General features: G+C 44.0%; 1 protein-coding gene across 3 annotated transcripts in view; it reads right to left on the bottom strand.

The window, feature by feature from the left end:
• herc3 (HECT and RLD domain containing E3 ubiquitin protein ligase 3) overlaps nucleotides 1-14,530 on the bottom strand; it is a 41,817-nt gene that overhangs the window by 12,596 nt on the left and 14,691 nt on the right. For 2 of the 3 annotated variants that reach the window (XM_048243390.1, XM_048243397.1), the window contains exons 8-21: nucleotides 14,145-14,302; nucleotides 12,758-12,841; nucleotides 12,058-12,131; nucleotides 11,287-11,411; nucleotides 11,079-11,138; nucleotides 9,571-9,682; nucleotides 6,157-6,346; nucleotides 5,842-6,005; nucleotides 5,537-5,650; nucleotides 4,649-4,672; nucleotides 4,260-4,349; nucleotides 3,617-3,787; nucleotides 2,338-2,481; nucleotides 15-181 (exon numbers count right to left, since the gene is read on the bottom strand). In XM_048243390.1, coding sequence (XP_048099347.1) covers nucleotides 15-181; nucleotides 2,338-2,481; nucleotides 3,617-3,787; nucleotides 4,260-4,349; nucleotides 4,649-4,672; nucleotides 5,537-5,650; nucleotides 5,842-6,005; nucleotides 6,157-6,346; nucleotides 9,571-9,682; nucleotides 11,079-11,138; nucleotides 11,287-11,411; nucleotides 12,058-12,131; nucleotides 12,758-12,841; nucleotides 14,145-14,302 — 1,677 coding nt within the window. The remainder of the gene's footprint in view (nucleotides 1-14; nucleotides 182-2,337; nucleotides 2,482-3,616; nucleotides 3,788-4,259; nucleotides 4,350-4,648; nucleotides 4,673-5,536; nucleotides 5,651-5,841; nucleotides 6,006-6,156; nucleotides 6,347-9,570; nucleotides 9,683-11,078; nucleotides 11,139-11,286; nucleotides 11,412-12,057; nucleotides 12,132-12,757; nucleotides 12,842-14,144; nucleotides 14,303-14,530) is intronic. The other variant, XM_048243405.1, reaches the window with a different exon arrangement.

Here is a 14,530-nt window from a genome sequence, read left to right on the forward strand (position 1 = left end):
CTGAGTTCCAGTACCTGCCCTCAGTAGGAGACAGTTCCTTTAGGTCCTCTAGGGTGGGAGAAACATCTAGAAGCTTCTTGTAGAGCACCAGTGGGAAGTGCAGGTCAACCACTGTGGAGTTGTAGATGGCCAGGCCACAGATGATCCCAATCAGATGGAACCAGTTGTGCTCCACAAAACACTGGGTGCCAACAAGAGAACATAAAGCAGAGAAAGAGTTAGAAATCCAACATCTGACCACCTCACTCTATGGCAGGGGTGGGCAAACTTTTTGGCTCAAGGGCCACATTGGGTTTTGAAAATTGGCCGGCGGGCAGCACCCCTGCTCTATGGACTCTTAATTGCTGCTTTTGGATTTTCACCCAATTACAAAGTAATATGATTACATTAAACACAATGTAGTTATCTATTTCCAATGAAGTAGTTAATACTCAGTGAGAAATGCTGTATGTAGCAACTGATAGTTTTGCTCAACTATAAAAGACTTGACTCTGAGGTATAATTTAAAGAGGCGTTGTCCCAGACAAACATTAGGCCAAGTTCTGCACTGCGTTTGGCTTGGCCTGTGGAATCTCTGGTGAAAAGCAATATATTCCATCCCCGGCACAAGGCCTAATCCCTACCCGGGAACTAGGCCCGCACCGACTAAATCATAAGAATGTGGGAGCTGCACTATCAGGCCACATGGTTTCCACAGGCGCCTTGTTTGGCACATGTGAATGTCCCCAGTCCCATCACCACGCTTCAGTTAATGCTCAACACGGGTCATTTCTCTTGGGAAACCGCCGATCTAAGCTAAAAACGACAGGCCCTCCATTAGATGCTGCTTTGGCAACATTACGTAAAAGATTTGACACTAGCAGGCATTCACCTTGAACCCTGCGTCCAACAGCTTCCATATGGTCACATAGAGAGTGACTTAAAGCCAAGAGTAAACACATGAAACACTGCTGCACCAGAGGACAAATAGGGGCTCTGTCCTCAATTGATAAGATATTCATATGACGCAGGGCTGGACTATCTGTATCTAACATTTGGAACAAAATGTCTCCTCAGTCCCTTATTTTCATATTCACTCAATTACACAATACCTATTGAATATGGGTAATATAATAATCCATTACACAATACCTATTCAATATGTAAGGGATAATGGACGACATGCCGTTCGACTATACAAAGTTAATAGACGTTCCAGATGGTAAAACGGCCCAATGCGAAGCGGAAAAGTATATTAACTTTGTATAGTCGAACGGTGTAAAGTCCATTATCCCGCTTATTCCATTGCTGCCACTTGCGTTTTCATTTCCTGTTATAATGTAAACGTTTTAATCTCTAAAACTGTCTGTTTAAAACTGTGTTCACAACTACTTCTTTCCGCCACATATCAACTTGCAGGACAAACTGTCGTTACTAGTTCTAAATGGATGGTTGGTATGGCCAAAGGCCAGTCGTTAGTTCCATCTCTCCCGTTGTCTAGCAGGCATATCTCAGGATTCTGATGAACCTTAGCTTTGAAACATCGCTATTTTACTTAGCCTACATGTCATCCATCTAGCTAAGATCCACCTCTGTCATATGCTACAATGTTGCTATGTTCTGAACGTCTGTATTTTACAGCTTGGATGCAACGTGATTTGAGTTCATTTAAACTTAACAAGTTCAGCGAATTAATATACGAGAGTGATCCGGCCAACAAATTGGATCTACTTCATAGGTGTGCAAATAACATACGGTTAATACACATTCTAAATTACGCAGGACAATGGGAAATTCAACCAAGCAGTGGAATACGGGTAATATAACAATCAATACCTATTCAATATGGGTAATATAATAATCAAATGTAAACATTTGTGACCGGGAATAAAGAAAAATTGTGTATTTTAGTATGTTTAATTTTAGCTTTATATTTATTAAATTTCCAGACACATCAATCAATCATATTCATATTATGCCTGCCATTCTCAATTTGTACACAACGACAATGTGTGTAGTATCATGCCACTGAAACACAGGAATACAAGATCCCTTGATAATTTGAGTCAGACCTGAATAACATCTATAGCCAAGACTAAACAAGGCTAAGCTACGCTCCAAGCTGGTCAGAAGCGGATGCACTCCACCCTTCCAGAGGCATGTTTTTGCTGAAGGGTTCTTGTGATCTACAGTTTCTTCTCAGCCTTTTAACTATTCATTCTAAAGTAGATCCCCATTTAACAGGAACATTAACCACTGTCTTCCATCTTACCCACCCCAAAAATGTATTTAACCACTGGGAATCCGTGTACAAATGCATATAAAGTCCTGATATTTGTTTTAGAGTGCAGCACTAACCTTGTCAGAGAACCAGAGCAGGTTGGAGTCGGAGTAGTGTGTGAACATGCCGTACACCGGGTCCATGAGCTCCTTCAGCAGCAGCAGGAAGAACTCCTTGGTGACCCCCCCAGCATCCACCGCCTCCTCCCCATCAAAGATCACCTGCAGGGGAGAGAGACACGCGCTCAGTCTGAGAGCAGCCTAGCCAGCCAGCCCACTGTTTAAAGTTTCCCTCTACGAACCTGATGTTCCCTCTACGAGCTTTGATGTTGAAAGTGGAATGTAGTACAATAGCCACAGTAGGAGTACAAAGATATATTTGCTAACTATATAAACAAGAACTATAGGAAAGGAAACTCGATTGTTTTGGTTCATGATTATCACACTACAGCCTGAGACAAATGTCTTAAAATGATCAAGTACCCAATCCAGTTTTTCACTGACAGTGAAAACAGTATAGGAGTCATATGATACCGTTAGCTGAACTGTACCTTTGCTACTTCTAAACAGAAAAATAAAATATGAACTTCTGCTGATATATAGATAGATATATATATATATATATATATATATATATATATATATATATATATATATAAAAAACATGTATCGTAACACCTCCAATTATCACCCATTTCGTTCGAAAATTCTAAAACAACAGTGTTTTTTAATACTTCAAAATAACATTTGATAAATTAACCTTACATTTTTCAGTAGCCATAGGTGTGTAGATTTGAACAAAATCTGGTTTGGTTCTTACCGGGGCTTTTACTGCCTGAAATATCCGATTTTGTTTACCACGTTCGGAGGTTAGTGCTGGCCTGGTGGGTCGTCTACTTCCACCCATTCACACTGCACATGAATGGTTTGCCTGAGAATTCTCGTCGCAATTCAAAATTCCACTGGAGCTCCAAGCGGATTTGTACACGCAGCCTTACAACACTGTTTACAGCTCTTCGAGTCACGGTAAAATGTCATTTTTGGTACATAGCTAATTTAGATACACTTATGATGTGGGTGTTTGCGTTTCTTTACGAATCCACCGTCTTAGTTTGTATAGAAATTAATATTAAGTGACACATACACGCAAGAGGACGGAAACACGGGACTGGTGGTAATAGGGGGCGATCCGATACATTATGTAGACTTAGCCTCCCCTAATATCGTAAAGGAAGTAAGACACAATATCTTTGGAGTTCAATCACACTCACTGGCCGGAGCTGAACTAGCCTCTCTGCACCTTGACTGACCGGCGCCACCATTTTACACTCCTGTGTGTTACGTGCTGAACTCTGACCTTTAGGGGCTTCTTGAGGTCCACGTCGGAGTAGATGGTGAGCTCTCGCAGTGCGTCACTGACCAGGTGGTCACGCCGCACGTGCAGCACCAGAAAGGGGTTGCGTGCCAACAAGGGCTCCAGCGTCAGCAGCATGAAGACGTTGTGCAGGTTGGCACCGCTCACTGCCATCTTACCAGCACAGCCACACACACGCACACAAACACACACAAAGAGAGAATGATTTAATCATTGGTATGCATGTTACACAGAAAAACACATCAACAGACTAGTTCAACACAGACACACTATGAGCTAACAGGAATGACCCTTGATGTTTTTGGAATGTAGTTTACACATTTACACATACAGACTTGTCAGTTGTAGTTCACAACATGCATAATGTTTTGAGCATGAACTAATGAACTAAAGTGATCTTGTGGAGTGTCGGAGTACGTCACTGACCCACCCATGTGTGTGCTTTGGACTAATAGGATCAATAAGCAAAATGGCAAGTTATTAAATTAGCTTTATCATTTCATCTTTGTCATTCAAAAACAGGCCTAAACTCAGTTTAGTTTGAGATATGCTGTAAGTGTGACATAGTTAAATAAAAAATAAGTGTTTCCAATCTAATTTGAAAAAGATGGCTGTAGTCCTATACCTGCATCTGCAGCTCGGCATCTGTTTGCAGCATGGTTGTCTTTGCTTGAGCGTTCAATATGAACGGATAGGCACATAGGGTTACAGAGTTCTGAAAGACACACACAGACTCTTCTGTTAGAATGGATCTGCTTGGGCAGTGTGCCTACTGCTTAATTCCACAGGCACCTGCACCATGACCCATCTGACCACGTCAGGAGTGGGGCCAATTCATACACTGACACACTACATCAGGGAAAGAGAAATCATTGATAACGGCAGTCAGAAAAGCCAGTGATTGCTGAAGCTCAATCAAGAGAACACAAACTGGGACATGAAGAGACTCTGGGCTGAGCCCATTGGTTGACTTCTTTCTGTTTAAAAACACATTCAAAAGGTGACATCCCATACCTGTACTGCAGGAGTTCTAATTTTCTGTGGAGAGAAAGAGAATAAAAATGAATCAGTGAGATGCATGATTCAGATGGGGAGAGTACTCAGACATGCGCTTGTGCATGCAACTGATGCGTTTATGTGATGCAGGTGAGCTGTGTGAGTCAGGTGTCAGGTGAATGAATGGTGAGATTACTGGGTCACACTGGATATGCCAGTTTGGCACTGAATGCTTTGAATGACAAGCTCCTGATGGCCTAAAGCCTGTTCTCAAGACTTGGGAAGCTGGACCACTTATTTCTTAGGGAAGATCAGTGTCTCCTCAGCAAAGGGGAGCTGCTATTGGACGGTCCAAGTCCATGTCCACTGTCACATGCACACATATGCGCATGCACACATATGCGCGCGCACGGACACACACACACACACACACACACACACACACACGCACGCACGCACGCACGCACGCACACACAATCACACACACAATCACACACACACAGACACACACACACACTAACAGTCATGCCCTAAATTCCACAGTGTGCCTATGCTTGACCGCTGCAGCCAAAGACTGTCTAAGTCCTTGGAAAGACCAATCGAACGATTTTCCAACAACAACCAAGAAACTACATCAATGTGTGTACACACCCACACACTCCATAAACAACCAAAATTCCACATCAAGTCTCTGTTTCACAACTGTGCCTAAGGTTGGACCTTTTCTTTGGAAACAAGTGCAGCATACACTACATACATGTATACACACAACACTCAAGCTAAGAACAACTCCGTCCCTTGACACAATCTATGTGAGTTGAAAAGCAAATAAGCTTTACTTGAGAGAGAAAGAGAAAGAAAAAGAAAAGTGATAGCACAACAAACAGGAGAAGAAAAGTTCCTCACAATCTCAGCTTTGCTCAGAAACCACTTGAGGTAGTCTTCCTGGATGTCCACTAGGCTGGTGATGTCAGGGATGTAGAAGCAATTATACTCCACATGCTGAGCCTTCAGGTTCACCTGTCACAGAGGGAGAGAGCATGGGGCAGGAGAGGGCATGAGGCACGCTTAGCAAACCAAACTAATTCACCAGCACTCTCGGCACAGTTTTCCATGTCTGTTGGTAGCAGTTTTAACTGGAAAAATAATGATTCTCCATTCATTTAAACATAAACTTCAGGTTTACTGGGGTTCTTGCCTAGCAGAATTACCTTGTGGAGTTTTTCCAGGAGTCTTAGCGTAGCGCTAATGTAGCTCTCCAGAAAGGCAGGGATGAGTAGGGCTTTCCCTCCTGTCAGTAGGAACACCACTATGCTTTTGTACAGCTCCACCAGCCTGGAGAAGACCTCGCAGTCCACCAGCGACCACCAGTTATCTGGAAGACAGGGAGGGGGGATCAGTATCCCACACTAGAACGATCATGTCACCACAAGGTGCTCCAAGAAGGTTGCCTGCTCTGCCAATACGTTCACAGACATAGAAACAAGGTCTGTAGCAACTGCTGAGGGGATCGAAAGGAAGCTTACCGAGCACTTTGCTGGGGTTGGCGTCCAGCCTGAGGATGGCCATGGCAAGGGGGATGGTGAGGGAGATGTAGTTTTTGGAGTCCTGTAGAGCGGGGCACTCGGACAGGATCAGGTAGATGCGCATGGCCTCAACGTCCGGCGGAGAGCAGGGCAGCTGGGGGATCAGCAGGCTCTCAAAGCTCTTGGTGGCCTGAGGTGAACGAGTGAGCACACACACACACACAGTGAGAACGAGTGACACACACACACACACACACACACACACACACACACACACACACAGAACGAGTGAGCACACACACACACACACACAGCAATGTTAAGTGCACAAGCAGTGTTGGGGGAGAACTCTCAAGTGCCTGGGCGCTAAACCCTGCTCCTAGCCATCTACCCTCCAGCACAGTCTAATTAGCAACCGCTACCTAATTAGCCTGATTCAGCACATGAAGGGGCTCAAAGGCATGCGAGTATAACAGTCAGATGAGTTAGCATACGGCTGGAGGCCCCTCAGAGCAGAGCTCCATCACAGCCTGTTGGCTGCATCGCAAAGGCTGCATTTTTCAAAATCAAATTTTAAATGTCCGCACATAGGAGTAGCTCCCAAACTTTAAGATCCTGTTGGGAGTTACTCCGGTGTCTAGACATTCTCTTTTGTCTCACCTTATCCTACACCTTGTCCTGCACCTGGCCTCTCCTGCACAACCACTCTACCAACCTAAATTACTATTGATACAGGTTATGAGTCACTACACTCTACACTAACCCTAAAAATGGCTTAGAAGTAATCATGTTTCAGATCATTCACAAGAACTATATTAGTGTCAACAAGGATGATATCATATGAGGAGACACATGAAGACAAGGGCTAATGGCAACATGGATCTTGATTTGAACCAATCACTCAAATCTAGAAAAGCTTACTGCATCTTTAAAAAAAACAATCTTATGACGGAATCTTATGAAGACTCATGGTCCCACTTTCTGCTGATTCCTCAGCCTATGAATGTTGGTACTACTATGTCTGCTCCTTGTAATAACTGTGTACATGCTGCTGCTCAATACAGCTAGTTAAGCTTAGGTAGCTCTGTGAACAGGTGAACTTTGTCGTGTCTACCGGTATGTGTATGTTAATTGTTGTCACTGTGTACTTTTGTGTGTCATTTAAATAATAATAATTAAAAAGAAAAAGACACCATGGATCTCACACCCATGTCTTATCTTTGCCTGAATTAAAAAAATGTTGATCAGAAAAACAATACCGACAAGACACCTTACTACTGTAGATACCAGAAGATACTACAACCAAGGAGGGCAACCTAGCATCCTACAAGGTATAATACATGTTATAAAACAACATGGTGTGTGTGGTGTGTGAAGACAAACATCATCTCACAAAACACGTTCTAACCACGTCCACAGCCAGAAATCCCAAAAAGAAAGAAATAAAGACATGAAAATAACAAACAAATAAACAAACAGACTGTCTGGACATCAAACAAAATCATGAATCCTGTTGAGCCGTGGGGCAGAAAATCCTGCACACATTAGTATTAGCTGTCTGGCTCCACACTGTATGAGTCAGTGCTGCTCTGGGAGCTGGGGGTGGGGGTCGGGTGGGGTGCAGCCCAGTGGTGTGTGTGTACCATCTAATCTCGGCACCACAGCAGGCAAACACACACCAGATCAGAGCTGCTTACGATGGAGCAGAGGAGAACTTGGGGCAAAACGAGGGGTGACTCAGTTCCAGAGCTCACCACTAAAGGCCATGTAGCCTTGGATTCTGCCATTCCCTGGAGTCAAAACAAACAAACCTCAACGCAGCTTCACCAAAACAGGATCAAAGCTCGTCAACTATGCTGCACGTGGGAAGAATACATTAGACCTTGTTTACATGGACATCCAAGGTCTGAACAAGGCTTGAACATCGGACCATACCTCTGTTGTGCCAAATCTTACATACAGACCACTTTTGAAACATGCCAAAGCCTTTTAAAATGAGGTAAGAATATGGTCAGATGGGGCATCTCAGCTCTTCAAGACTAGTTTAAAATTCACTGACTTAGACATGGTCGGATATGCAGCCTTTAACAGTGATGCTAATAACTCTATAGAGTTGTTCACTAATTATGTGACTGAAAAAAAAAAAAAGAGAGTACTGGTAATTGATTGAAGCTCGGGTCAGCTCTCTCTGTAAGTGAATTCTTTTCTCTGTGACCGGTAGTCTGCAATCAGTCCGAACTGGCAACCCTGGCACAACATCCACCCACAGCTGGGCATCCAGTCCACTGCTGCTCACTTTCCTGACTCAGAGCTTTGTGGCAACACACAGACCAAATCACATCATCAGGTTCGCAGATGACACAACAGTGGTGGGTCTCATCGTCAACAATGATGATAGAGAGGAGAGGTCGAGAGGCTGGCAGACTGGTGACAGAACAACAATGTGTCTGTGAATGTGAAATATGAGACAAAGAAACTGATTGTTGACTTCAGGACAGGCGGGCAGTGACTGCATCCACTGCCTCATCTGTGGTTGTGTTGTCAACTATTAGCTTGGTGTGTGCACAGAGGAAGGCCTCTCCCGGTCAATACAGAGCATCCTGACTGTCTGGCTAGTAAAGCTGCAAGACAGTGGTACCCAATGCTGTGCATCATACAGTAAGGACATCTTTGGGGTCTCTCTTCTTTGCAGAACCTACAAAGTCACCAGCACCAGAGCTCCACCACCCTGCTCCTTTAGCCCCTCTGTCATCTGGCAGGAGACAGAGCAGCATCTGACCGGTCACCAGCAGACTGCAAAACAGCTTCTTCCTTTTGGCCAGTCAAGCACCTAAACATCCTTCTCCCTTCCCTTCCAACGGTCCCTTGGCCTGACCACTGAGCAACGTACACAGTATACAACACCACGCTGCCCTGCCCTTTCATTCACACACCATTTCAATATTTTAATACCTGAACACTATTGCCTTGTTGCAACTAATTGGCACTAATGAAGTTCATTTGTTGCAGTATATTATTTTCTGTCAAATATTTTGCTATTGACCTACCACATTTTCTCTTCTGTAGTGCCCTAGTTAGACCTGCACTTCTTGTACACCATCACTGCTCTGCCTTGGCTGGGTCGTGACCTGTTGTAGTCCTGTGTGTGTATCACTGTGATGCCGCATTGTGCATGTGCATGTGCATGTGCATGTGCATGTGTTTTACTGCTGCTTTATGGGCCAGAGGTTCCTCTTTCTCTCTACACACCACACAGACAGTTCGACAATATGCATACTCGACCTGACCAAGCCTGCGTTGTGCTTTGGTTTCCCTCAAGATTTCTTCCCTAAGATTTCTTAGCAACAATTCAGAGTGTGCTTAAAGTACAGCAGCTTGAGAGTCTGCAATGAGATTTCGATGTGGTCACTGTACCTGCTCCAACAGTCTAGAGAAGTCTGGCTTCATGAGCATGTCAAACAGGAGTCGCACAGAGTTGAGGTCAATGCCTGGGATTTTGGGGTTGGTTTTGAAGTGTCCATCATCACTGTTGAAAATAAAGGTACAGAAATGTCAAACTGATGACAAAAAATTACAGAGTAATTTACAGAAACCTAAATATTTATGGAAATATAATAAGAGATTTTCAGGTCAATGCTATTGTACCTTCATATTATTACTTAAAACGATACCACGATAGCCTAGTCTTGCAGTTTTATTGCATTTGCCTTAAAAACTTTCTCCAATAGCTGCTGAACTGAATCCCAATATATGGATGCGAATGGCCTTAATCCGGGATGACTAAAGTCAAACTAAGCACACTCTAGTAGTGAGGGCGTGTGCTGGGTTTGCCTGAAGTAGTGCGATGAGATTAGAGTATATTTTGGGATGAGGCAAAGGCTGATAAATTCTGACACATTGCAACAGTGGAGGGGGTGGTGGGCAGCGAGGTGGATTTAGGTGCCCACCCCCCACCTGTGATCTTTCCCTCTCTGTCACTGCACTCAGGATAAACATGAGGACCACAGGACGGGGAATAAGCGGCAGGTATTTAAGACAATTCCCTCACCTGGATTTGCTCACCGTGGCAACAGTGCCGAAGGCACCTGGCAGCAAAGCACAGTGGACACAACAAACGGGGGGAAAACACCTGCATACTTAACCGGCCGTCTGCATATCTATAATGGACATTATTTGTAAAGTTGTGCCAGACGCAAACAGCGGACTGACAGCCCAGAGCCCTGGTGATGGATATGGGCGATTGTGCTCTAATGCCAGACGATACCTGCACCCATCGCTTGTGTTGGCACGAGAGCGATTCCATGACATCACATCTCTCCAAATCTATCAAAGCCCAGAGCTAAGCTTTTTGTAATGCTTTCTGGGTAAACGTGATCTTAGGCAGTGGGTTGGGTGCCCTATCCAAACAAGTCAGAAAAAAGGATGGCAGGTGACAGCCAGACAAATTGTTGTGAAGGGAAATGAGAAGATCTATTCTCTCAAATTATATTTTATTTACTTCCAAAAATGGTATTGGATTTGAGTTGTATTTGGAAGTGAGCCAAAAGACACATTCTCAACTCAATGTCAAAGTGTTTTTTGTTTTTGTTTTTTAAAATAGTGCTTCATCTGGAGAGATTAAGGGATAACCACGTGATTTTAGGAAGACATTATATGCTGATGTAGGCGCATAAATCATTCCCATGACCTAAACTCATGACTCAGCACAGGGCTTTGTGTTTGACACGGCTCTTATTACTAACCACAGAATCTGACCTGGCCGAAAAACACAAAATCATGTAATCCTCTGGCCGCAACATATTCTCAAGAGAGCAGACACGAGGAGTCAACAGCCACTCGCATCACACTCCACCAAGTCCACCCTTTTACCCTGGACTATGTCCCAACATGCATTGCACCAGACAGGAGTGCATGGAGCTCACCTTTGGTCCAGAAAGCTGGCATTCCAACATGCAGTGGACGAGAGCAATAGAATGGCATCGCTATGGAAAGAAAAGACGAAGCAGACTTTATTACTCTGTGGAGGCGTTAGGATTTATTGCTAGCTGATTTGTTTACAGTTTATAATCCATTGAGGACAAGAAGTGACTTCACAGACACCTTCATCATAATGATCCAACAGTCGCTTACTTGGTAATGTTGGAGTCTGTGCTGTCGGACAGCTTCAGTCTGAGCATGTTCAGGCTCTCGTAATTAATTAGTGAGATGCTCCTGGTGGTGTTTATCACACGGAAGTCCTCTGGGAGCGCCAAGTCCTGTTAACACAGCAGCAGCAGCAGCAGCGGGAGTGAGATCTCCGTGTTTGACAAAAACATTCTCCTCAAACAGACACAACAGACACATTTGTTTGGGCTGACTGCCTCCCCAGTGAACACAGAGACTGAAAACAAGCAGGAGAAGAAACAAACACACAAGACCAACACAATGCCTTCCTCCCCAATAATTTCCTGCTCCTTCCACTCATGGATAGGATTTTGAGGAGTTTCTTATTATTAGTTTGCAATATTTTGGCACTATAATCACTCTGGGTAGTTATGTAAATATGTGAGAAATCTTTTATGGGCAGACTCAGGGCCTATAATGCTTACATAATAGCACCCCCTTGTGGTAAAGAAAAATCAAAGCATGGGTTTTTCTCTGGCTAATCAAAGCCATGTAACACAACCAAATCCACGAGGTCATATTTTGTCCAAATCCTCCAGTTCCTGACACCTTTATTGCCAAATTGGTCCAATCGGCCAAGACTCAGTACCGCCTGAATTTATGTCCTACCTCTGGCATCTCCATCAACACAACCCTTAACCAAGCCAGGGTCTCCATCTGCATACCATCAACCAACCATCAGCCAAGTCAAAGTGACAGCATGGGAAGCAGGGCCTAACATTCACAGTGATTACTCACTTCATCGGTGCCATACAACAGGAAATTATGGTCTCCCCCGCAGTGGATTTTCCTAATGATGAAATGCTCTGGATCTACAAAGGGTGGAGAGAAAGAGTGGAAGAGTTAGAAATAGTGAAACCACAAGCAGTAAAATCTGCATTCTAAAAGCTAACTCGTCTACATGAAACCTTAAAGGCACCAGGCTTAAAACTGTGATAATGATTCATGGAGTTTAATAAAATATACTTATGCAATGGTCGCGTGAAGACAGCATTTGTAGAAACGGGTGCGCACATCCAAAATATGTCTTAACAGGTGCCAGACAAAACGTGTCAGAGAGGAGATGGTCTGCACACTGTATATGGGCTCCAAGAAATACTTTATTTATTCTAAATCTTTTTCTATATATTTTCGATCTCAACAGATCTTCATCTGTTGAGATCAAAACGTTGCCTTTTGAGAATAAATAAATAAAGTATTTCTTGGAGCCCATATACAGTGTGCAGACCATCTCCTTCTCTCCGTGTGAAGACAGTGGTCACACATTTTCATAAACACATTTCACATTTCATCCTTACCATTCAAGCCCTCAGCACGACTGCTTTATCAAAGCACCTCCCAGGCATCTCTAACTAGTGTCACACACTTTGTTAGTTACCTACTGTAGCTGTGGTATGCGCCGGAGATGCTAGCGTTGCCTCTTAAGGCATTTGTTTACCCTGTACTGAGCTTCTCCAGCAGCAGCTGAGAGCTTCACTCAAGCGGTCCCTCAATCTGCCTGTCCTGGACGCCTGGCTATCTCCTTGTGAAGAAAGAAGGTGATCTTAGTAAACATAACATAGTTTGGTGTACCTAGCATGTTATTTATGTGCAAGACTTAGATTACTTAATTGGCTAATTTAGCTCATTTACTTCAAGCAATTGGCACCATCATCTGTAGACATGTTTATAATGTACCCTACATTTGTAATATACTGTATGTGGTATCAGTAAATACTGAAGTTTCTTTTAAACAAATTCCCAAATTTAGCCCATAAACAGAAGCCATAGGATAAAGCCATTTGTTTGACCCAAAAAAAAAACCTCAGACATTCAGTGCCGAAATAGCAAAGGACACTCATGTGAAACTCCCAAGCCCACTCACCACAAAGCGCGGATTCCTCATTGGGCAAAATACAATCTGCATATTTAGCTTTACAAGATGAGCAAGTTAACACGGCAGAGTTAGTAGTCTTATACTGACATGTGTTAATGCTGTCAAACGGATGATGAGGCAGAGGGGGTAGAGAGGCATACAAGCCGTTTCAAGGCCATGAGGCAGAGGGGGTAGAGAGGCATACAAGCCCTTTCAAGGCCATGAAGGGGTTTCTTCATGAAAACAAATATGAATATATATCTTTTAGGAACATAGAAGAGCTTTTAAGGGGTTAATCATTGGCTGGAGTGCATCTTTAATACAGGGACTGAGATGTCCATGCATGTGGACCCTGTACTATTTGTTTGTTTCCCTGTGTGAGTATGTTTATCCTGTATGTGTGTGTGTGTGTGTGTGTGTGTGTGTGTGTGTGTGTGTGTGTTTGTTTTGGTCAAAACTGTGGGTGTTTGTCAGTGTAGCATATACAGTGTACATACCAACTACACACTATGCGAGTGAATCAGAGTAAAATCAGTTCCATTTCATTGTTTTCAATTGGAATGCCCTAACTGTCGGCATGACGAGACACAGTGCTGTGCATTGCTCTAATATTTTGAACGAGAAATATGAGGCAATAGGAGGGCATGTTTTTTTTAAAGTATATTTTTTGGGCTTTTTATGGCTTTAATGTGACAGGACAGTTGAGAATGACAGGAAGCGAGTGGGAGAGAGTCAGGGTGGGATCTGGAAAGGACCACGGGGAGGGAATCGAACCCGGGTCGCCGGTGTACGGTGCAGGTGCCCCAGCCAGTTCCACCATGGCTGGGGCCAATAGGAGGGCATGTTTAACGGATTCAGTGTGGGCAGAGCATTGTGATGTGACACAACAGTCGCTCACTCGGATGTAGTTAGGATACTCTGTACAGGTGTGTACCATATAGGCCTGTTAGCTGCAGCTGCACTAACTCACCTGAGGACTGAAGCCTTGCTATACAGGAGGGGGGCACGCTGCAGAGAGGAACCGGGGTCTTGGCGTCAGTCGTGGCGCCAGTGCCCAGTTGGCCATCAGTGTTGCAGCCAAAGGCGTACACCAAGCTGGATGAGGGCACGAATGCCAGGGTGTGGTGCCTAGAAACATGGACAGAGGTATGCAATCAAATCACCAGTGCACAGTACACATGTCAGAAGCGGTCCAGTCTAGAAAGAGCACAACGTGAGACAGAAGCCACAACTCACATAATATCTAAATAAAGTGCCTGCCTTGGAATTCTTCATGTAGAAAAGGCCACTCAGGGCCTCCAGTCTGTCTAATTAGAGGACTGCTGCAACAGCTTTACTAATAACCCTTTCAGAAAA

The sequence above is a fragment of the Alosa alosa genome, chromosome 1 (assembly GCF_017589495.1).
Source record: "Alosa alosa isolate M-15738 ecotype Scorff River chromosome 1, AALO_Geno_1.1, whole genome shotgun sequence".
Taxonomy (NCBI): domain Eukaryota; kingdom Metazoa; phylum Chordata; class Actinopteri; order Clupeiformes; family Clupeidae; genus Alosa; species Alosa alosa.